The sequence below is a fragment of the Anabrus simplex genome, chromosome 5, assembly GCF_040414725.1.
Source record: "Anabrus simplex isolate iqAnaSimp1 chromosome 5, ASM4041472v1, whole genome shotgun sequence".
Classification (NCBI taxonomy): domain Eukaryota; kingdom Metazoa; phylum Arthropoda; class Insecta; order Orthoptera; family Tettigoniidae; genus Anabrus; species Anabrus simplex.
Window position 1 is genome coordinate 146,305,966 of NC_090269.1, and position 24,863 is coordinate 146,330,828.

Consider the following 24,863-nt stretch of genomic DNA (forward strand, 5'->3'; position numbering starts at 1 on the left):
ATAAAAAGATTTACCATCAAACATGCCTAGCAATGGGAGACCCCACGTCGGGCATACTGGCAGACATATATATGGATCATTTGGAGCAAAATAAAATAAACACAAAAATAAATGGACTTTGCATTTGGATCAGGTATGTAGACGACACCTTTGTCATAATAGGTAGCCAAAAAAATGATAATGAAAAAATCCTAAATTTCTTAAATAATATTGACCCAAATATAAAATTCACGAAAGAAGGTGAAACTAACAACTCAATAAACTTCCTGGATATTAATGTAACACGAATAAGAGATAGATTTGAATTTCAAATATTTAGAAAACCATCATACGCTCTTCTAACAATAAAAAATTATTCTCTTCACCCAAAATCACATAAACAGGCGGCTTTTTACAGTTTAGTTTATAGAGCTTTCAAAATCCCCCTTTCAGAGAGTAACTTAAAAAAGGAACTCAATTTTATAAAAGATCTGGCCTCAATTAATGGATATAAAATAAATATAGTCAATCGGATCATCAATAAAGTAAAACAAAAGTTAATAACTAATCTTACTCCCGAAAAAACTGACCAGTCCAAATTCGCAACATTTACATTCACCAATCCAGCCATTTTTCAAATAACTAATCCTATCAAAAATGAGATGTGAATGTAGCATTCAAAACACAAAATATAAACAGAAACATTTTTTCAACCACAATAGTATAAATTACAACAGGAACCCTTATCTAAGTTCTGGCATCTATAGATTAACATGTGTAGAATGTAAATGTTCATATGTTGGCCAAACTGGCCGTAACTTTCTCACAAGATACTTAGAACACGTCAATGCTACAAAGCACAACAAACATTCTGCGATGAGTGCTAACATGAGAGAGTCAGGCCACCAATTTACAATCATAGAGAAAGACCTAAAAATTATAAAGAAGATAGAAAAAGGTAAACTAATGACAGAATTAGAAAATATTTATATCCACTTAGACCAGTATTTCAATAAAGAAAAAAATTGAATGACGAAATTGAAATAAGAAATCCGTTACACGAACAATTACCGAAACGATTAAAGACGCTTAATCTAGAAAAAAGTAACTTTGCCAAAGTTTTCATTCCCAAAACAACTAATAATCATCCAACATTAAAGAACTCAACCCCTCCCTGCGCTCCTACTAGACATTCCCCTTCCAAAACCACACCCACAAACATTTCTCCTCCTACCCCTACTCCCTCCCCTCAACCCGCACCACCTCACTCTTACAACACAAGGAGTAGACACAGAACAGTCACCACATAACCTCGGACAACACCAAACCGACAAACAGCAATTGGAGGGGTAAGTGAAGTTTCTAGAAGCACACTCTTAACTAGCAACACAAATTTCCGATTACTTACAAGATTCCTTTTCTTGTTACAGACATTCAACAAGATAAACCAAGCAACAGCTTTCAATACAAACGTTGATTTACGTCCCTTTCAATCATCCTTATCAAATCCATTAGTTCAACGAACGGTCGTTGACATCTATAAGAACATATCTTTTCAACAGCATTCGCCGAGGTCATATGACAACAAGCATTTAAATTTCTTGAAGACCAACATTTATCCTGTTACAAGTTCAATCATCAAATTGGCGATAAATTTGAATCATTATAGACTCTTATCCACAAGGGATAAATAACTTTTTTACCAGATCTCATTGCCAAGAAAATCCTCAAATTTAGCTCCTAAGATTGATTTTCACGTCTTTATAAGATTTTGGATATGATATATATATTTTTATTTTATTTTATATTTTAGTACTCTCTCTTCCATAATTTTAATGTATCTTCCTATTAAACACATGTAATTAAGCCATGTATACAAAGATTTTATATTTTATGATATTCTAATAGAATAAGTTTTAAGTTTGTCAAAGCCGGGCTGAGTGGCTCAGACGGTTAAGGCGCTGGCCTTCTAACCCCAACTTGGCAGGTTCGATCCTGGCTCAGTCCGGTGGTATTTGAAGGTGCTCAAATACGACAGCCCCGTGTCGGTAGATTTACTGGCACGTAAAAGAACTCCTGCGGGACTAAATTCCGGCACCTCGGCGTCTCCGAAGACCTTAAAATGTAGTTAGTGGGACGTAAAACAAATAACATTAAATTAAGTTTGTCAAAAATGTTCTAATAGTTCTTAAGTCATTATTTACGTAAATAACAATTATTCGAGATTCAGATTTGGCTGATGATGCTCTATAAGGGAGCGAAACATGTCCCATATATAACTTTTTAACTAATGACGTTATTTTAAATGTGACAACATTAGAATGTATTGAACAGGTGGATTCATAATAAAACTTTATTATTGTATATCAACAAATTTCAATACGGATTAAAACATGAGATTAGTCACTTGCAATAAGCATGTCTTTCAGCCTTGAGATTCAGGTTTCTCCTTTAGCCACATTTTCACATCAACTTTTGATATAAATATACAGAATTAAATGTAAAGATATACGTCCACGTGCAACTGGTGATCTCGTGATTCGATTATTCAAGTATTGTGCAATGAGAATGCTGAGAAGTTCTTCCCAAAATAAAATAGACATAGTGTCATAGTGTAGGCTAGAGAGTTGAGTTGAATCAATTGTTAAATGTCAACAAAGTTATAATACCAAGATTCATTAAACTAATAAACAGAAGGACCTATAATTAGCCTATCTACTTACTATCTACTTTGGAATTGTAATTTACTTTTGTAACACTGCAAATTAATCCAAATATTATTTATACCTCGCTGTTAGTGGAAATGCACGCGAGTGTATTATTTTCAAATGAGCTGAGAGCAAGAGTTTGTTCAGTTCTTTCAGTGAGCCATGGCTCTGCATGTCTCGCTCGCAGCGCAAGTCGGATCCCCGTCAATGTCCAGTGTTGTGTTGTGTCTCACTGAGTGCGCCGCTCACCACTTGGCATGCAAGGAGATACTGTTCATAAACACCCTCTCACCCTCACTCAAATTAATGTTGATCACGCCCTCCTTTCCAAAATGGATGTGAGCACCTTCCCTGGTACTGGTCAAAGAAAAAATAATGTTATTGATTTTACGTTCCAGTAACTACCTTCGAGGTTTTTCGGAGACGCTGAGGCGCCGGAATTATGTCCCGCAGAAGTTCTTTCACGTGTTAGTATATATTTTTTAGTAATAGCAGTAGTAATGTATTGAACGTTACAGGCTTTACGCCCAGATACATATTCACAATGCCAGACTACATAAAAGAACCATTAAAACCAACGAAACTCAACAACTATAAAACAGAACTAAAAACACACCAACTAAATCTACTAAGCGGCCCCTTACATGGGCGGATAACCAGTCCAGATGTAATGGCCAACCCTACAACCCTATAATCTTATCACTAACTTGGTGGCCTCCACACGGGCGGGATACTGGTCTCCGTGCAAGGCACCACCCCTAAACTAAATCTACTAAGCTGTCACTAATATGGGCGGATGACCAGTCCACACGTTAGGGCACCCCTAAATCTAAATTAACCCTATAATCCTAAAATTAATTTATTGGCCCCTACACGGGCGAGAAACCAGTCTACGAGCAAGGCGCCACTCCTGCAACTACTGTCCGGCCGTGTCATCCCCCCAGGTGAGAAAAAGAGCCGCCGTCCCAAGGATGTGTCAGTATATGAAGGGTACATTTTACTCCGTACTGTCCCAAGAGACTGATCCCTTGCACTTCGTCCAATCAGAAGGTATTTCATATTGAGGAATCATTTCATCTCAGTCTTCTCATCTTTATGACTAACGACCGGATTCCTATGCAAATACACATTACATTCCTTTACTTGTAGACAATTGTGGTTCTGATATGGTTATACCTGTGTTTCATTTTACATATTTTTTCTAATATTACATGTTCCACATATTATGTGAAGAATGTAACATTTTTGTACACATCTAGGTAATTACGAAAAAAAACAGTGTGTCAGCTCGTTTAATTTTCAGACTAAAGTAACATAATTAGCGAATTTCATGACATAGAGAATATATTTCAATTACTAAAGTTCGCTTTAAAATTCCTTTAAAATTGGGATTTCTAACCGTTTATCTGTGAAATACAGTAAGTGTAAGTGCCTCAACTGCACAAAACAGGTGCCTTTCAATGGTGAAATTTTCTGACGAAATCCACGCAGTCTTGATACGTGATCTAGATTATTCAAGTTCTCCATCTGTTTGTAAGATCGTTTTTGGTGAACAAGAATAGCCTTCGGAAGATATTTTACCGAGGTAGTTCTTTTAAAATATGCTCCGGAGATTTCTTGCGATGTTGAACGGTCCTTCTCAAACTACAAGAGAATTTTATAGGATCAGCGCCAAAAATCAGAATGGGAAACGTAGAGGAGAAGTCCTTGGTGAAACACTGAGGATCACGATAAAGAAATTACCGTACTTAATAGGGGTTAAAATACAGATTCTATAAATTTACTTGGTAACATTTATTTGTTTCATTTTCAGGGCATAAGGGCAACAGAAAATTAGCTACAACAATACTCCGCGATTTATAATGCATAACATTATTTTTTAATATTATTTTGAAGTATTTCTATTATTCCTTTAATTTGATTACTTAACACTGTCAAGATTAGAAAACAGTAGACTATAAATTATCTTAAAAAATCAACGATATCTTTGTCATAAAATATGGAGGTATGTAAAACAATTTTATTGTCCCATATCTTAACCATGTCCTGCTCCATGGCTAAATAGCGTGCTGGCCTTTGGTCACAGGGGTCCGGAGTTCGATTGCCGGCAGGATCGGGCATTTTAATTATAATTAATTAATTCCGCTAGCACGAGGGCTGAGTGTATGTGACGTCCTCATCATTTCATCCTCATTACGACGCGCAGGTCGCCTACAGCTATCAACTCAAAAGACCTGCACCTGGCGAGTCGAACTTGTCGTCGGACACTCCCGGCACTAAAAGTCATATGCCATTTCACTTAATTTCATTTCATCTTAACCATAAGTTATAATGAAAGGAATACACGAATATTTTTTAAAAAATTAATACTATTACATATCTTGAGAATATTACATTTTAATTAGATATTTCATTGATATTTATTACACTTTGATGTACATATTTAGCATGTTGATATTACATAAAAATCCGGACCCAAGTTATGACAGATCATAAGGTGAGTGGGTGTGGACATAACCAGTCAGTGAGCTGAGACGCCCGTGGGACGAGAGAAAGTACTTGTTCTGCTCCACTACTTGAGGAATGTGTTGCGACGTCGATTGTAGCGGCCTACAGTGACATTATTTGTGTGCAATAAATATTTCAAGCTCGCAAACAACAGCACAACTTGTGTGAACACTCCAACTCCGCTCCCCCAACGGAAGTCAGCTAAAAGGCAGAGAGGAAACTGTTTCTCGACGGCGGAGTACGCTTCTAATCACAAAATTAGCGTCAAATGTCGCTAATGATGTCCAAAGAGATTTAAATTTTCTGCTAAAAATTCGAATGGGGTTGTGTCAAGTTGCCCCGCGTGATAAACATCGTCATCATGGGTTTGAAATTTTACTGTTCAAATTTTGTTTGTTATTCCTAAACAAATTTACAATCTTGAAGACAAGGTCAGGGTTGTCAGAAGCTGTACTCGGCTCGGAGTCACTCCGTCCTCTCGATTACTTTATCGATCATTGCGAGCCCATTTACGGTCCAAATGTTGCGAAAATTTGCGGAAGATGTGATTCGCTCCATAGTTTTGACATATAAATGTGAACTCACTAAAAGGAATCACACGATACCTCACACCGCGCAAACCGGTGAGTTTAGTAGGACGATACTGCAACACACGATGTCTTGTTGGTTCTTCCTGCTTCGAACATAATCATCGCTTGTGTTGTCTAGGAATTATTTCTATTTTAAATCCTTTATGCTTCTATAACGCCGGCCCGATGGTCGCCAAACCACGTTCCCCTGGAGGTCCTTTCAATCTCCTCTTACGATAGGCAGGGCAAGTACATTGAGGGTCGACAAAAATGTAGTTATGCACATGCTAAATATTACAGAAGTGATGATATGTAAAAAAGGAAATAAATCAAAGAGAAATGAAAGAGGCTGTAGATTATAGGGTAGAGAACTAGAAGTTGTAAATAAAATAGGATATCTAGGAATTCTAATGACATCGAATGGGGAGTGGAGTGAGCAAATAAGACGTGCTTAAAATTAAAGGGCTGGCTGTTTTATCAAGCACAAGATGTTGCGAGAGGAAAATGTCTAATACAAGTTACATAAAAATAACTTAAATACGCTCGTGATGTGAAGCGCTTTGTATGGGGCATTCAAGTAGGAAGAAAAATATTAGATGTAATATGTAATAAATAATAAAATTCTGCAAAAAATTATGGGGCTTCCAGATTGTACGGCCAATTGCGGAGTTAGAAGACTATGTGAGGATGTAAGCACTGAAGCAGCTATAGGCAGGAAAGTAATGCAATGTTGGTTAAGATTAAGAACAGCAAATGGAACACTTAAAGGATGATTGCTGGCTAACGAAAGTGAAAAAAAAAATGCTCGACAGAATAGGAATGGGAAGCTACTGGGGTAAACAGATTCACTGTAGAGATAAGGAATTTAGTAACAAAGTAATGGTCAGAGTGGAGGATATTGAGAAACAGACGATTATGACGGAATGAGGAACTAAAAGGATACAACTGGAATTTTGTGAAGATGTACAAAATATGGCAATAAGGAGAGAAAAGCTTCCTAACAGAGAGGTGAGAGGAATGGTGTGCTGGCTAATGGGAGAGAAACAACGAAAATAAGTGTGTACTCTGTGGAGAAATGGAAGCAGCGCATCTATTGAGAGGTTGTGGGGCAATCGAAGAACCGAGCGTTAAATATCTGGGAAGTGAATATGAACTAAAAGTAGAAAGAGAGAGAGAATTCTATGAAAAAATGAAATGGCGTATGGCTTTTAGTGCCGGGGGTGTCCGAGGACAAGTTCGGCTCGCCAGATACAGGTCTTTTGATTTGACGCTCGTAGGCGACCTGCGCGTCGTGATGAGGATGAAATGATGAAGACGGCACAAACACCCACCCCCGTGCCAGCGAAATTAACCAATTAAGGTTAAATTTCCCGATCCTACCGGGAATCGAACCCTGGACCCCTGTGACCAAAGGCCAGCACGCTAACCACTTAGCCATAGAACCGTACAGAGAATTCTACACAACTATTAAACTATTAAATACAGAGTATGTGGAAATAAAAAATCAAAACAAATACGAGCGAGAATAATCAAGGATAAGATTGATAAGAGACCCGTTTGTCCTAGAATAATGAATATAATAAAATTACTACTAGGTTAAATAATATCAAATGTAGTAAAATATAAAATGTTGTATTGTCGTGGCATTGAAATGGCGTATGGCTTTTAGTCCCGGGAGTGTCCGAGGACATGTTCGGCTCGCCAGGTGCAGGTCTTTTGATTTGACTCCCGTAGGCGACCTGCGCGTCGTGATGAGGATGGAATGATGGTGAAGAAGACACATACACCCAGCCCCCGTGCCAGCGAAATTAACCAATGATGGTTAAAATTCCTGACCCTGCCGGGAATCGAACCCGGGACCCCTGTGACTAAAGGCCAGCATACTAACAGTTTAGCCATGGAGCCGGACTGTCGTGTCATTAAGTGTCGTTAAGTAAGGCATGGTGTTAATGGTAGGATACTCCATAAGATTTTTGACACAAAAGTAAGCATTAAATAGGTTAAGGAAAGATACATTCTATTCTAGACAATATAGCACTTTTAACGTCTACGACAAAATCAATTATATTTAGTGTAGTAGCATTCAAATAATTATACGAGGAAAATGTAATGCACGTATCAAACTTAATGGATCGCAATAAGTGAATGTTCTCTCCCTAACTACCGGAGATCCGGAAGTACGCGAAGGAAGTATTCTATTCAGTGAACTTACCTGGTCCTGAGAGCAGCACTAGGACGCTGAACGGGACGAAGAGCACGATGACAAGCGCCAGGAGACCGCGACGCCGCAGCAGGGCTAGCGTCAGCGCCATGAGCTCTCCTGCCGCACCTGTAACACAGCAACATAATTCGTAAATCGGGCTTCCTCAGTCCAAAAGGTGTCGTTCCTCTAAAGAAATCTGCGCCCTTAAAGCGGAAATTAGTTAGAACCCTGTCATATCTAACTGTCTTTCTGTAGAAGATGTTGTTATTCGAGTTCGCTGAAGAAAATGAATTTGTTCAAAACAGGAAGATGGTGGATAAAACTGGCGGGCGTTGCCGCAAAGGTGGGGATCTTTGAATGGAGCGACCGAGCAATCTACAAGACACAGTAGTTCTTACAAACTTTCAAAGATATACTTAAATAACTATTAAATAATATGTACGGTGGCAATAAATTATAGTCTATGTATAATGGCAGTTTGTTAGGTAGAATAAGTCTGTTACATTTCGAAAACAAAACCAGTGGCACGTGACAGCGACGATTGCGATGGTCGGACAGTTTCTCTCCGCAGTTGGTGGTAATCCGTGATTGGGAGAAAAATTGATTGATTGATTGATTGATTGATTGATTGATTGATTGATTGATTGATTGATTGATTGATTGATTGATTGATTGATTGGTTCATTCATTCATACAAGAGAACACAAGAACATTCCATAGATTTATAACATAATTGGTGCAAGAACTTCTTTGTTAACACCCTGTATCTCGCTCGCGTACTCGTGGCGGTACAGCTCCCACGGGAGAAAATTTTCGTCATGTCGGAGTCTCCGAAGAAAACTCGCGAAAGATGAAATGTACAGGTATAACTATACCCGTAATATTTAAAGAGGCATTCTGACAGATAGGGCTGCAGGGAGGAGCATTGCACGGTGCCGCCACATTCCTGCATTCAGTTCTCCTTCCCCTCCTTCCCGGGTCATCTGTTCGTTCCTTCAGACCCGCTCAGAAGCGAGATGTTTGGCAACTCCAAGCAAACGAGCCGGCCAGCGGAGTTATCTCCATGGCAACCGTAGTGGCCACGCCACGTTTCCATGGCAACCACACCCACTACTACCTTCTCCCCACCCAGGTAGGCAGTGAACGGACCTCCCTCTACGAAATGTCTGAATGCATCTTTCAATATTACGACTATAGAGGTATAATAACAATAAGCTTTTGCCTGTCAAGGAAACAAGCTGAAATTCTTTACGTTTCACAGAGAACTTCGCTCCGCGTCTTCAGAAGAAAATCTCGAACGTTCACGAGCAAGACTCGTAACTGAAACGTAAAGAATTTCTCCTTGTTTTCTAACACGGTAAAAGCCCAACAGCCTACTATAATGCCTACAATTACGGGCCGTCAAAGCATCAGTCTGATTATTAGAGGCATACTACTTTCGCCTTAACGATAAATACTCTAATGCGAGGGGCGTACTATATTGTTTTATATTTTATTTCTTTGTATATCCGGGTATGGTTCATATTTCACATTTGAAGGCGGTGACGTGTAACTAGTGTCTTGTTCCACAGTTTGGTAGCAGCACACGCACAGGGGCCAACGAATGCACTCGTCATAGTCATTTCATAACAACACTGTCAGCGTAGGAGCAGACAATATTGAAAGCAACCGTCAGGGACAGCGCTATACGACTTGGTTCCTATGGAAATAAGGCGTGACTACTGCAGAAATTCATCGGCGCTTGGTGCCAGTCAGGGGAAACAGTTTACAATTGGTTGGAAGGTTGGAAAACAGGGCAAACATCAGTCGACAAGGGAACCAGTTCTGGAAGGAATGTGACAGTGTCAACACCAGCCAACATTGCCGGGTCGAACAGACCTTCCAAGGAAACAAATGCATCACATTTACGGAAATGGAGGCAGCCATGGGAATTGACAGAAACACCCTGCAGCGGATCGTGCGTGGCAACTTACAGTTGGGGAAGGTGTCATCCATGTGGGTGCCTAGACTCTTGTCTGCAGACGAAAAAGAGAGGTGTGTGAACGTGTGGAGAGAACTTTTGCTTCGCCATGATCAAGATCCAGCCGACTTCATGGCTAGGCTTGTGACTGGTGATGAGTAGGGCCCGGATGTTTATACAGTAATAGGTTACCCAATGCAAACTTACTGAAGCGAGTAAGAAGTAAAGTCTACCCGCACGACGGTAATGCTATGAGATTTGTATAAACATTAGAGGTTCTGCCCATTAGAACCCCTAGAATTTATATTACTCCCACTACATTACATTTATATTACTCCCACTACATTACGTTAGAGCGGGCTAGTCGACATGACGACTAGCTGACTAGTGGAGTAACATAAATTCTAGGGGTTCTAATGGCAGAACCCCTAACGTTTATACAAATCTCATAGCATTACCGTCGTGCGGGTAGACTTCACTTATTACTCGCTTCAGTAAGTTTGCATTGGCCCTAGTGATGAGACATGGCTTCATTACCATGAGCCACAAACGAAACAACAATCGATCCAATGGAAGCATAGGAATAGTCCACCGCCAAAGAAATGTCGAACAGTTCCATCAGTTGCCTCTGCGTGGTCCCCGTTTTGCGGATTTTGCAGAATTGGACACAGCTGTCAAGGCATGGGTACACAACACACCGAAAGACTGGTTTCAGGAAGGTCTGGAGAGACTGACACATTGATGGCAAAAGTGCATACAGTTACAAGGAGATTATGATGAGAAAGTTGACGTAACAACTGATGTGTAATGTACTTCATTGGGGTACAAAAAATAAGGTATAAAACAATATGGTACGCAACTGCAATGGGAAGTGATCTTTCATTTTACGAATGAGATGTTTCCGAATTTCGAAACGAGTAACGTGAAGATACGCCGCTTCTTGTGTAGGTGAGTACGGAACTACAGTACTGCAATCAGGCGGAGAACAGTTCAACAACGTTAAGCTTGCCGTTCCTTGATTCATGATCTCTCTGACTGTCCGTCTTTACACTGCTGTGAAGCGGAGTTCAACAAGGTTAAGTTTGCTGTTCCTTGATTCATGATCACTCTGACTGTCCGGCTTTAAACTGCTGTGAAGCAGAGTTCAACAAGGTTAAACTATCTGTTCCTTGATTCATGATCACTCTGATTGTCCGTGTTTACACTGTTGTGAAGCGGAGTTCAACAAGGTTAAACTATCTGTTCCTTGATTCATGATCTCTCTGATTGTCCGTGTTTACACAACTGTGAAGCGGAGTTCAACAAGGTTAAACTATCTGTTCCTTGATTCATGATCACTCTGATTGTCCGTGTTTACACTGCTGTGAAGCGGAGTTCAACAAGGTTAAACTATCTGTTCCTTGATTCATGATCACTCTGATTGTCCGTGTTTACACTGTTGTGAAGCGGAGTTCAACAAGGTTAAACTATCTGTTCCTTGATTCATGATCTCTCTGATTGTCCGTGTTTACACAACTGTGAAGCGGAGTTCAACAAGGTTAAACTATCTGTTCCTTGATTCATGATCACTCTGATTGTCCGTGTTTACACTGCTGTGAAGCGGAGTTCAACAAGGTTAAACTATCTGTTCCTTGATTCATGATCTCTCTGACTGTCCGTGTTTATACAACTGTGAAGCGGAGTTCAACAAGGTTAAACTATCTGTTCCTTGATTCATGATCTCTCTGATTGTCCGTGTTTACACAACTGTGAAGCGGAGTTCAACAAGGTTAAACTATCTGTTCCTTGATTCATGATCTCTCTGATTGTCCGTGTTTACACTGCTGTGAAGCGGAGTTCAACAAGGTTAAACTATCTGTTCCTTGATTCATGATCTCTCTGACTGTCCGTGTTTACACAACTGTGAAGCGGAGTTCAACAAGGTTAAACTATCTGTTCCTTGATTCATGATCTCTCTGACTGTCCGTGTTTACACAACTGTGAAGCGGAGTTCAACAAGGTTAAACTATCTGTTCCTTGATTCATGATCACTCTGACTGTCCGGCTTTAAACTGCTGTGAAGCAGAGTTCAACAAGGTTAAACTATCTGTTCCTTGATTCATGATCACTCTGATTGTCCGTGTTTACACTGCTGTGAAGCGGAGTTCAACAAGGTTAAACTATCTGTTCCTTGATTCATGATCTGTCTGATTGTCCGTGTTTACTTGGCTGTGAGGTGGAATTTTAAAAAAAAAGTGCGGGAAAAGTTTACCGTACGGTAAAGTGCCATTTTCCACAACCTTTTGAGTATGGAAAAGACGTAATTACATCCCAGTATGAAATATTTTGAAGCGATGCGGAGATATTTTAAAGAACAATATTATCCTGGTTTAAGAAAAATAGACTTTTGCGAATTAAGGCGACACCCCGGATTTAAAAATCGACATTTTGTTCATTTTGGTGAAATTTTTTAATGACTGAAATTGAACGGATTGAGTTTCTTTTTCGCTGCCACGATGTTATACCGCCGAATTCAAACAATTTATCACTGTTTGTCAATTGTAATGTTACATTAATTTAAATTCAATTTTCTCTCAAAATATTCTACCAAATGTAACAAAATTTGTATGGTATATGTGTCACAGCTAAATTATGAAACCTGCGTATCGAATTTTTGACTGCAGAATTTTTTCAAGTAGTAGGGAGTTTTAAGTTCAAAATTTTAGAACGTAAAAATTACACAAACTTTAGTACGATATATCTCCTTGTTAAAATTACGTACAGAAAAGCCGATACGTTCTGCTTTTAAAAGAAGTATATATACCTAATTACGAATTTACATTAACATGTTAATTAAATTTCATAAAAAAAATGGAATTAAAATGTTAAAAGAAAAGAGTTATTTTTGAAAAACTTAATTGTATATGAAAGGAATGTTCGTGATATCTCTACTTTTATGTAGGTGGCATCCCCACAAAGTTCCGCGAAAATCCATGCATTAGGTAAAAATATCTTTTTATCCTTAAAGCGAGAAGTGCGAAACTCCAGTGGCATTCGTAGAAAAATCCGTTACATGGGTAAACTGATTGGCAGAAATACGTTTGAATACTATTCGTTTATTGCAGTCGTTGTTTTGGAATCCGAAGAGTCCAATTATCAGTATTCCCATTTTATGGTTTCTAAAATGACATTACTGGAGCGTAGAATGATTGTAATTGCCTGGTTAGATTGCTAAAGGGTTTAGCAACTCATTAAAAAAGTGACACTTTTCTTGCAAAATGTTTGTACCTTGGTTGTAAGCAAAATTGAAAAGCATACATCTCGAAATGAAAGCAGTGTCATTTGGAGTTCGAAATTATGTCATCCAATTATTGCAATTCAATCAACCTAGAAACATGTTTCGGTTATGAGTAGATTACAGGAGTATCTCAAACATGCAATTTCACCACGTTGCAACCTGCTCAATAACTTGCGCCCAGCGTCTCTAAATCACATCACAATACTCGAAAGGAGGGAAAACTAGAGCTTCTGTCAGCATTTACTTTTATGTTTTTTTGTTTTTTCTTTTTCAGGAAATGAGAATACTAAAATTGATGTCCTCTTGCCGCGAATTTTCTCACGAAGACCGTGCTTGATGCAATCGATGCGTGGCCAGGGAGATTACAATTCGAGAAAATAACGGATATACTTAACAGCATACCCAACATTTTCAGTAAAAAAGATGTCCTTTCATACGATAGAATCGTATTTCATTCTTCCGAATTGTACTCCATCTATAGTAGTTATAATGAGAGGTACCATCATATTCTTCTTCTTCTTCTTCTTCTTCTTCTTCTTCTTCTTCTTCTTCACGAATGAGTCACCTACGACCACGCGGAATCAACATTTGTTGAGCTTTCCTCCTTGCCCAATGAAATGAAATGGCGTATTGCTTTTAGTGCCGGGAGTGTCCGAGGACAACTTCGGCTCGCCAAATGCAGGTCTTTTGAATTGACTCCCGTAGGCGACCTGCGCGTCGTGATGAAGATGAAATGAAGATGCAGACGACACATACACCCAGCCCCCGTGCCAGCGAAATAAACCAATTATGATTAAAATTCCCGACACTGCCGGAAATCGAACCCGGGACCCAAAGGCCAGCACGCTAGCCATGGAGCCGCCTTGCCCAATAGTTTGATAGTTGTAATTTCTGTTCCTCTGACGTGTTGCTTTCTTCTTGTCTTCCTCAAATCCACTTGTGCGTCCAATTTTCCTGATTACATTTCCATTCTGCAGATTTGGTGACCTCTTTCTGGTGTCGTTCATTCTTTCCAAATGACTTAAAAATAGACTGCGACGAATTCAATTTATATCAGTAAGTTCAGGTATTTTAAAATATATTTCCGAGTTGGGTTTGGAGTGTTTTATTCCATTTTTAATTCTTGGCCCTAAGATTTTTCTTTCTTTAATCATTATTGTTCCTTTAACATTTTATGATGCACTGAGCGTTTCTGAAGCATAAAGAGCATCAGGTTCGATCAATGTTGAGTAATGAAGAACTTTACTGTTCCAGGACAAACCTTTTTTCTTTGTGTGTTGAAGAGCAATTATCATGTTATGAATTCTTGAAACTACGGATTTACTTTCACCGCCATTTTCAGTGATCTATTCCCCGAAGTACTTAAATTCATTTACTCTTGTAATTTTATGAATATCAGGTGGAGCAATTTTGATATTTATCATAAATGTAGTTCCTTCATGTGAGATTTTAAGTCCTGTTTTTGCTGCTTGCTCTTCCAATATAACAGTCTGTTTCTGTGCATCAGGTACGATATGATTGGAACAATTTCGTAAATTCTCGTCGTAGGCAACATTATCGAAGGGCTCCGTGTAAGTTAGCGAAGAGTGACAACAATAGAGCATAAAAAGAAGAGAAATCCAGTTGTTCCCAACGGCAGCTTGTCAGAAAGTAAAGTTGTGATACAATCTCCGCCATCAGGAACAAAACTTATTTCCACTAACCAGGACGGAAATGGAACAAAAGATGTTCGAGAACATGATATCACGTATGAGGGAGAACTTCACCAACAAGCATCTGCAACAATTCATCAAAAGTTTTTTCGAAGGGAAACTGCCTCACCGTCGGTCTGGCGAATACGATACGAGCGTCAGAGCAAGGAAAAAACTCCTCGACGCTGTTTACTGTGGTGCCGTAATTCAGCACAGCAGAGCACTTAGATCGGGATCTCGCCGCCGGAGGGAGTTGACAATCGAGTGTTTATGCTCTGATTAAACGGTTCCAAATGCTCCTGTTAAAAGAAAGTCACCATCAGAATGTTGGCCGGCAGGGTGGAAGAGATGTTAGTTTTACACGTATTCCTTATCAGTAGATTGCGTGCCAAAAGCCTGCGTCCAATGCCAGACCTTTCCGACCACAGAGGCGTCGGTTGGCAACCACAGGGCTCTTAGGTGAGTCCAGGCACTGCTTACACTTACTTGTGTCAGGCTCCTCACTTTTATCTATCCTATCTGACCTCACTTGGTCAACGCTTGTTCTTGAGACCTAGATAGTAATTTTCACGCCCTTCGTGGCCTGACTTTCTTTGACCAATACCTTCATTTTTCGAAATGTCAGACCCCTTTCATTTTTTCCCTCTGATTTGTCTTAATAGAGGAGGTTCACCCAGTCTTACTTCCTCTTGAAGCAATAATCAAAATCACCACCACCACTACCATGCAGACCTCTTCGCAACGTTAATGTGGAGTGAGGCCTATGACGTACGCATTGAGCAGATCCGACAGGACTAGGCTCCGTCCCGACATCGGGTTTTACCGTCTTCCTACCTCACACCAAGATCCGCAGGTCGCGCATGAGAGTTAAAGAGGAAGACCCGCAAGTCTAACTTGTCCTCGGACACCCGGAAATTTTTTTTTGCTAGTTGCTTTACGTCGCACTGACACAAATAGGTCTTATGGCGACGATGGTACAGGGAAGGGCTAGGAGTGGGAAGGAAGCGGCCGTGGCCTTAATTAAGGTACAGCCCCAGCATTTGCCTGGTGTGAAAATGGGAAACCACGGAAAACCATCTTCAGGGCTGCCGACAGTGGGGTTCGAACCTACTATCTCCCGAATACTGGATACTGGGCGCACTTAAGCGACTGCAGCTATCGAACTCGGTCCGGAACTAACTGACTAAATAAATAAATAAATAAATAAATAAATAAACACAATAAATGAAGATTGCAAAGCGTACATCGTCGCGACCTAAGTGCCTGCGTACCTCTCTCTCTCTCTCTCTCTCTCTCTCTCTCACTCACACACACACACACACACACACACACACACACACACACACACACACACACACACACACACACACACACACACACACACACACACACACACACACACACACACACACACACACACACACACACACACACACACACACACACACACATTGCTGAAATAGGAAGCACAACGTTCTTATTAATGAAAATTTGTGAACATAGATGCCACACTGTAGATCAGAGGATGCCAAGAGCACGGAACTGTACCAATGCATCTAATTTGCAACAATCCTCACTCCTGTTAGAACCTCCTGAAAGTATACTGTTCACACCAGCCCCTTGAAGAGCCAGTCTCTTACTGGTTTGAAGTAAACACAAACATTACATATGCATATATTTTTGTATTGGTTTAACGTCGCACATTGCGCGGGCTCAACCTATAGCCATAGCTGCCAACTTTTAGAAATCAAAAATGGAAACATAGGAAGATTTTGTATTTCTTGGATTTCATCACATTAATTGCGCCACGGTCTAAGTAAAACAAAAGGACGGCATAGACGGCATACATATGTACAGTTACCATGCGAATTGACCATTAAATTTAAAATATTAAACTAAAAAACATGAAAAATGGTTACAAGAAAATGTACCTAATCACTCTCATTTATGACACATGCTGTACATATGAATAATAATATTTATATCACACCGACACACGCAACAAAACGCACAATATTACTTTATTAGACTGTAAAATGAACAGAAATTTAATTCTACAGGTATCTTTGAACACTTGGAAATAACGTTGGTTATGTTTTTTGGCCGTAACGTGGAGAGAAAATACCAGAAACTGTCACCGACACAACTCCCTGAAATACATTCAAGTCATTAAAATTATGAAGTAAGAATGAACAGAAATGCACTGAAGTACGCGAAACTAGCGCATACAAAACAGATCGGTATGTCTCATACATTATTAACATACGACTGTGACGGGGGGGAAAGCACACAACCGCTAGAAAGAACATGTGTTCTACAACTCCAACGAAATTACGCACAGAGACGATGTTAATAGTGCGCGAACCACACAATAAGAAACTCATTCTTGGTCCCTATTAACCTAGTCGCTAGCGCTCGCTAGCCTCTCTTGCTTGTACAGTAGGACGATTGCCGTCCCGAATCCCCAGCCGTAAAGCACACATGATCTTATAGCAGGAAACACGATATTATACACGGAGGCGACGGACGATACACTCGCGAAATAAAGCATCAAATAAAAACGCTTGAAAATGAGGTTGGGTAAATTACACAAGCACATAAGAATTTATCCTTTATCCTAGGGGAAGAGTATTGACTGTACTGGAGGTAATATTGGTCAAAAACAGGAAGAACTAGGAAATGTGCCCGTGCTTCCCTACGGTTTTTTACATCGTATACATAAATTACTTCACATGCCGTAATTGAGATTTCATTAAACTGATTAAAGTGCAGACCTCCACTTCGAGATTCACTACTCCTAAACGGTACATCATATTAACAAACGATCTGCGCCATTAGACGCCCCATTTATCCTTCCACATGTTTAGTTCTAAAACATTTTCTCGTATCTGCCATATTTACGGGTAAAATTGAATTCGAAACTTTGAATAGGGTGAAATTTGAGTACACTTTTAACGCTTTAGATTTCTTTTGCATACTTATGTATAAGCTAGGATTATGAAATCTTGTCCATATATGGCCTCCGATAGTTCCAATGTGTACACCAAACTTGATGACTATCTTTCCTATAAGTGTGTCAAACAATGAAATACAGTGTAAAAATCACCAAATTTACGAACAATCCAGAAATACAGCCATATCTAACGTATAAGGGAGAGAGATACGACAAAAAGTCTTAGGACCAAAGTTGTAGATCACTCCAAATTGATCCAAAATTGTGCCATCCGTTTTGTGATACGACTTAGTGTTTAGCCAACAAATATCTCAAAAGGAATGTCTGCACAGTCATTAAAATTGCCTCCATATTTCGATATTTTGGGGGATTAAAAGTGAAAAATTTGAACATCTTGAATTTTTCCGTCAGTTACACTAAAAGCTATAATTTCGCCAAATTTCAGTTTTCTAGCTCGCCTGGCAGATTGTGCCACCATCTTGATTTGGGGGGGAGGGGAGGGGGATAAAAATTAAGAAATTCACGAATTTTTTTTTAAGCCCACGAAAGCTATAGGTTGTTGCTTTCGATAAATTATACGACTGCGTTCTTATGCTGAGTCCAAAATTTGAAGCGTGCCCCTTTCGGTGAATTGGAGAATTTTCCTTTTTTCTAGGGATGCTGGAGTCATCAGCTTATCCGGTACCAAATTTCAAATTTCTGAGATTTCGGTAAGTGCCTCATTAATTCACGTCTATTTTCACTCTTATACCGTTATATATATATCGGTCCAGACAGACTTGCGTTTATATATATAGATTAAAAATAAATCGGAAAATCGGAAGACGAGTTAAAAAACGGAAAGTGTCCGGGTAAATCTGAAGGATTGGCAGGTATGCACCCATAGTAGTTACATGCTGTACGTTTTCTTTACCCAAGATTAAACAATTCTTCTTCGAAAATAAACCATTTCTAACAAACATTGAATATTGCAATGTAACTAACTGTAATTAAAATAGATTTACTTGTGTTGACAGTCACGTTGAAAACTGGACCGCGCAGACAATTATTGGTAAAATGAATAGCATGGAATGATATTAGTAGACAAATAAGCTTGAATGTATTTTTGATACAGGAAAGATATGAAGATAAAGTTCTAATCTTTATGTCGCGCCGACACAGATAGGTCTCATGGCGACGATGGGATAGGAAAGGGCTAGGAATGGGAAGAAAGCGGCCGTGGACTTCATTCAGGTACAGCCGGGTATGAAAATGCAAACCACGGACAACCATTTCCAGGGCTGCCAGCAGTGGGGTTCGAACCCACAGTACCCCCGTTGCAAGCTCTCCGCTGCGCACCATCGTTTTAGCATAGTAACCATGTACTAGTAAATCTATGCCAGCACTTCATGTCTAACCACTGATAAGCGACGACAAACACTGCAGTTTTATTACAGCGGCAGCAATGGCGTTGATATGGTAATAAACCTTCATTAGTTGTGTGTAAAATCGTCTTGGTTTCGTCATAGATAACATATCGGTAAATTACTACCTAGAAAAGAATGTTCGCAGAGTTTGTTAAAAGCCACGAAAAATGTGCTAAAATGAGGGCATTTATGCAGCCAAAAAGGCATTAAGTTGAAAACAGGCACAATCATCATCATCATCATCACTGACATGACAGCCTTATGTGGGCCTCGGCCTTCTGAAGAAGTTTTCCCCGCTCTGTCCTGTTAACTGCAGAGCTCCTCCAATCCTCTCTCACCACTTCTTTCCACCTTAACTTTGGTCTGACAACTTTCCTGATTCCTTCTGGCACTGCATTAAATATCTTCTTTATCGTTCTGTCATTAGCACGCAGCACATGTCCTGCCCACTCCGCCCTTCTGATCTTTATACACTTAACAATTCGTTGTATAAATTATACAATAATTCATCATTATATTATCTTCTTCTCCAGACACCGTTTTCTTCCACTGGCATAAAAATGTGCCCCAAAATCCTTCCTTCAAATATACCGAGCTGTCTTTCATCAGATTTTAATATTGTCCAGGTCTCAGCACCATATGTTAATACAGGCCTTACTAAAAGTTTATAGATCAGGACTTTAGTTGTCCTGAACAGCAGCTGAGACTTCAGATGTTTTCTCGGGCCATGATAGTACTTGTTAGCAGACAAAACAGGCACAATACCGAACTTTTTCTTTACGTCCCACTAACTACTTTTCTCGGTTTTCGGAGATACCAATATGCCGGAATTTTGTCCCGCGGGAGTTATTTTACGTGCCAGTATATCTACTGACACTAGGCTGGCGTATTTGAGCACCTTCAAATACCAACGGACTGAGCCAGGATCGAACCTGCCATGTTGGAGTCAGAAGGCCACAGGCTCGACCGTCTCCCGGCCGGAGAAACGAACCCAGGATCTTAAAATAGGAGACAGGCACGCTAACTCTACAGCACAGGGCTGGCTAATGATGATAATCATAATGAAATGGCGTATGGCTTTTAGTACTAGGTGTGTTCGGCTCGCCAGGTGCAGATCTTTTCGATTTTACTCCCATAGGCGACCTACGCTTCGTAATGAGGATGAAATGAAGATGAAGACGACACATACACCCAGCCCCCTGCCAGCGAAATTAACATAACCAATGATGGTTAAAATTGCCGACCATGCTGGGAGTCGAACCCGGACCCCTGTGACAAAAGGCCAGCACGCTAACCATTTAGCCATGGAGCCGGACATAATCATAATGGTACTAATTGTACCGGGGATACACCTTCTCCGACCAGTTAAACTGCGTGCCTTTTATAAAGCCATCTATTTAATTTAACATGAACTCATGTATTACAAGATACTTCGGTTTTCAACAGTTACATGTCTCTACCATCGGTTTAAGTGCCCCATCTGGCGGAATCAACTATAATTAATTCTTAAATGAAACTTTATAGGGCCTCATTGTCTTCATTGCTCCAGTTATTTGAGTGCGTCATGTCCTAAGGGAGGCAGGTGCCATGGGCGGCGTTCAGAATGCCCAGCACTCAAGGTAATGACAGAATTTTCATAAACATGATGTGATAGCTCCTGCGGATATCTTGAGGGGAAGGTTTCAACCTCTTATATAACATTCTAAATTTAGTGGTTTTGATGCAGAATTTTCGGCGAGTCTGTGGACTCCATTTTATTCCCTACTGGGATATCTGTAATGTAAAGTTGGAGCTCAGTGTACCTGTCAAGAGCGATAACGCTCTTTTCTATGCAACTCAACCAAAGCGTTGAATATTGTAAATTTTGTACCTGATTTTCGGACTTTAAGTCCTGGCATTTCTAAAGCTGACGTGCTCATTAATATTGTTATTATTCATTCAGATTTTCTATTTATAAATTGTGAAGTAGAGGAAAACAGGGAAGAAATACAATTTCAAAATGTGTTGTGTTAACTTACGTTCTAGTTAATTCCTTGTCCACCCATTCACCCCTCATGTTTCGTACATCTCTGTGATCTACGACATTTCCTTAAGGGGAGTTGGACGACATTGTAGAGGAATGTGACATAAAAATAGATTTGAAGTAGAATATTTTACTCCATTTTTGCAATAAAACTTCAAAACTCTCAGAACAGATAAACTTGTACTGCTTCTTAACTGTTAGCATCCTAAAATGTAACCAGAAAATAGTGTTATTCTATATTTTTTATCTGTCTGTTAGGTCATCAGCCCAGAGGCTGGTTGGATCCTCAAATAGCACCACCAAAGGCTATGCAGTTATAGGAAAACCGCAAAAACCAATGGCAGTACCTAAATGAGGCATACTAGGCAAGACGAGGAGTGAGGTAGTTTGCCATTGCTTTCCTCACTAGGCCAGGCAGTGCTATTGTAGCACGATTGACCCTATGAGCAACAACTTTCATTACACTCAGACGCACTGGTTGTACTCTGAATGCCATTACTCAGCACGACCCACACCCCACCAGCTTCCATATTGTCACAACCATGGGTGAGACTGGGACTTCAGTGGAAGCTACACTTTGCTCTGGCCTGTGCCAAGAGATGGATACAAAAGTACTGTATCCATGAAGAAATGACAGCAGGCAGATATTTTTTATAGTACAATTAAATATTTAGTATTCATCCCAAATTTCAAGTACAATTTTCTAGGCAATGGCTGCACTTCAGAAAGTAAAATTTCAGAATCATGCTCAGTAGGCTTCGTATGTGATAACAGACTTCAAGTAGAACAGAAATTATACTTACTTTTTATTTTCAGACACTTTAAATATCTGATCAAAAAATGAAAAAATATTTTTTTCGAAAAATAAGCGCTGTGGGTGACTAAGGGATAAATGTCATGTTTTTTAAAGTCTATCTTAGAGAAAATATTTCTTGATAAAATATTCTCAAAATCCTTGACAGACACTCCTTAAATTCCTGAAGCGTTCAATGTTAAGTACATTTTAAGAAATGTCTATCAAAGATCGTAAGGTTATTAAGAAATATTTTAAATCAAAGGGTTTTAGTCTCAACAACGATCATCTTACGATTTTATGAATACAACTGTTAGCTCTCACGACTTGATCATAAAGAGTTTAATGAACAATTCAACCATTTTTATTGACTATATGACTTGCAACTTTAAGAAAGTTTGCTAATAATTTATTTTAAATGACCTTGCATATAAAAGCGTTTTAATTTGTCCTTCCAATCCAATAACGTAATTTTTGTCTTCTGATACATCATAGTAATTTATTCCACCTGATGATGTCCCTTAGGGAAAGAAACATGTACTAGATGTAATAAATTATATATGTATTGAATAGGCGGACCACTTAAATATAATATTTAAGTTCTTCCTAAATATTCGCTACCTGATGAATCTTCCTAGCGAGTATTTACGACCGGATGCTCTTTCCGGCATCAAACCTATCAGAAGAGTAAATAAGATGAAATGAGTCACGTGATAGACAGGGAGGGGGTGAAACCCACTGCCTGCACATAGCCTATTCCTGTCGAATAGCACCAAGGGGTCTGCTCCAGGCTTAACCCGCGAGTGGTCGCTGATAAAAGGGAGATGGCTGTTCCCTCTTCTAGCTGAGTTTATAACTGTCGTGAGTCACATTTGAAGGGTTAAGCACCCCTTCCCCTAGTCAGAACAAAGGTTCCTATATGTGCGTGCGCGCTGCGTGAGAGTTTCACTCATCGCGCGACTAATGACGTTGGTGTTATGTTGATGTGGAGCGGGAAACTTACTCCTGTTGTACCGTACGCATTAGTATTTGACTTAGGTCGTGCGCGGAACGTTCTCCATTTGCAGTTACTGATAAATGTTGAGTCGAGGAAGAATGCTAGTTGAATTAGCGCTGTTACAAAATTCAGGTAACTCACATGTTGAGAGAAGACCTAATGTACTTCATTCTTGTTTTGATATTCCGACTGTCATAAAGTCTTATATATTTTCAATTGTACGAATATTACACACTGGCATGTGATTGAATTTTAGTCTAATTTCCAATATTGTTATTTTCAGAAAGCAATGCATGGCGATAGGAACCCTGTCCTCACTGAGTGGAAAGTGCTCATGAGTAAAAAAGCAGATGTCATTACGCAACGAGACCCGGTATTATGAGCACTTCATGTTTTTGAAAATGTTATTGTGTTGAGAAACATTGCGTTGTACGTAAATTATAATAATGATATTTTCTCTACGTCCCACTAATTGCTCTTTTATGGTTTTCGGAGAAGCCGAGGTGCCGGCAGGAGTTCTTTTACGTGCCAGTAAATCTACCGACACGAGGCTGACGTATTTGAGCACCTTCAAATACCACCGGACTGAGCCAGGATAGAACCTGCCAAGTTGGGGTCAGAAGGCCAGCGCCTCAACCGTCTGAGCCACTCAGCCCGGCACGTAAATATTACTAGATATAATGCATCTGTAAGATTTTTTACAACTTCAGGACGGAAGTTATTTTTATGTACATTGCATTTTAAGTAGTAATTTGTGTCGTTAATAAACAGCGAATCATTCCTTGTTCTGAACATGAAACCATTTACAAATAAAGATTAATTTTCTACACTTAACAAAGTACAAGCGTTCTTGCTGATAGCGATCGATGAGGTTGTTGCTCCTTTAGCCCTTTAGCCCTTTAGCCCTTTTGCCTATTAGCCCTTTTGCCCATTAGCCCTTTTGCCCATTAGCCTTACAAGGAATGTGCGGTAATCTAATCTTCTTAGAACAAAGGTATCCCCTGACATGTTCTAAACACATGCTGTATCGAGTACAGTGTTCTATTTTAGTCTTGATTACTTATTTAGTGTTCTAAACACTTCAATCAATGTTCCGATCACATGATAAAGTTAACGGCATAGAGTGCAGTGTTCGATTCTAGTCTTGTTACGTTTCCTTTGTGATTTACAAGTCTAAACATGCTTAATGACGTCATGACAGCAGCACGTGCTTACTCTGCCTATTCCGATGCAGGTTTAAACTTGTTCGATAAAGCTATGCCTTGATATAAGAAGCCTTAACAGCTTATGTATAGCCGCTATTGTCTAAAGATAGCTGCTGTGAAGAAAAAGCACGTCGAATTTTTCAAATTGCCCGCCACCACATTTCAAAGGTATGAGGTTTAGTGCTGTAAAAATACGTGCACGATGCAAAGCTAGCTTTCTTCATCAGAGCAGCCACCATCTTGTGTGAGCACCTCTAGGCCGTATCATAAGCAGCTGTGTATAGTCATCGTCTTGTCGCTGCTACCTTGCGCAAGCACCCCTAGGGCATCTCATAAGAGCAGCAGCCATCTTGTGCAAGCGCTCTTAAGGCGTCTCATAAGGAGTCTTGTATAGCCGCCATCTTGCGCAAGCATCCTTAGGGCGTCTCTAGCCATCTTGTGCAAGGACCCTTAAGCCGCCTCATAAGAGCAACCGCCATCTTGCGCGAGCATCTCTAGGGCGTCTCATAAGGAGCCTTGTATAACCGCTATCTTGCGCAAGCATCCCAAGGGAGTCTCATTAGAACCTATGTATAGTAGCCATCTTGCATA

At 39.8% G+C, this 24,863-nt stretch overlaps 1 protein-coding gene across 6 annotated transcripts in view; it reads right to left on the reverse strand.

The window, feature by feature from the left end:
* Positions 1-24,863, reverse strand: part of Mgat4a (alpha-1,3-mannosyl-glycoprotein 4-beta-N-acetylglucosaminyltransferase a) — a 978,023-nt gene that overhangs the window by 426,028 nt on the left and 527,132 nt on the right. For all 6 annotated transcript variants that reach the window (XM_067147150.2, XM_067147146.2, XM_067147149.2 and 3 more), the window contains exon 2: positions 7,977-8,093. In XM_067147150.2, the coding sequence (XP_067003251.1) occupies positions 7,977-8,093 (117 nt within the window). The remainder of the gene's footprint in view (positions 1-7,976; positions 8,094-24,863) is intronic.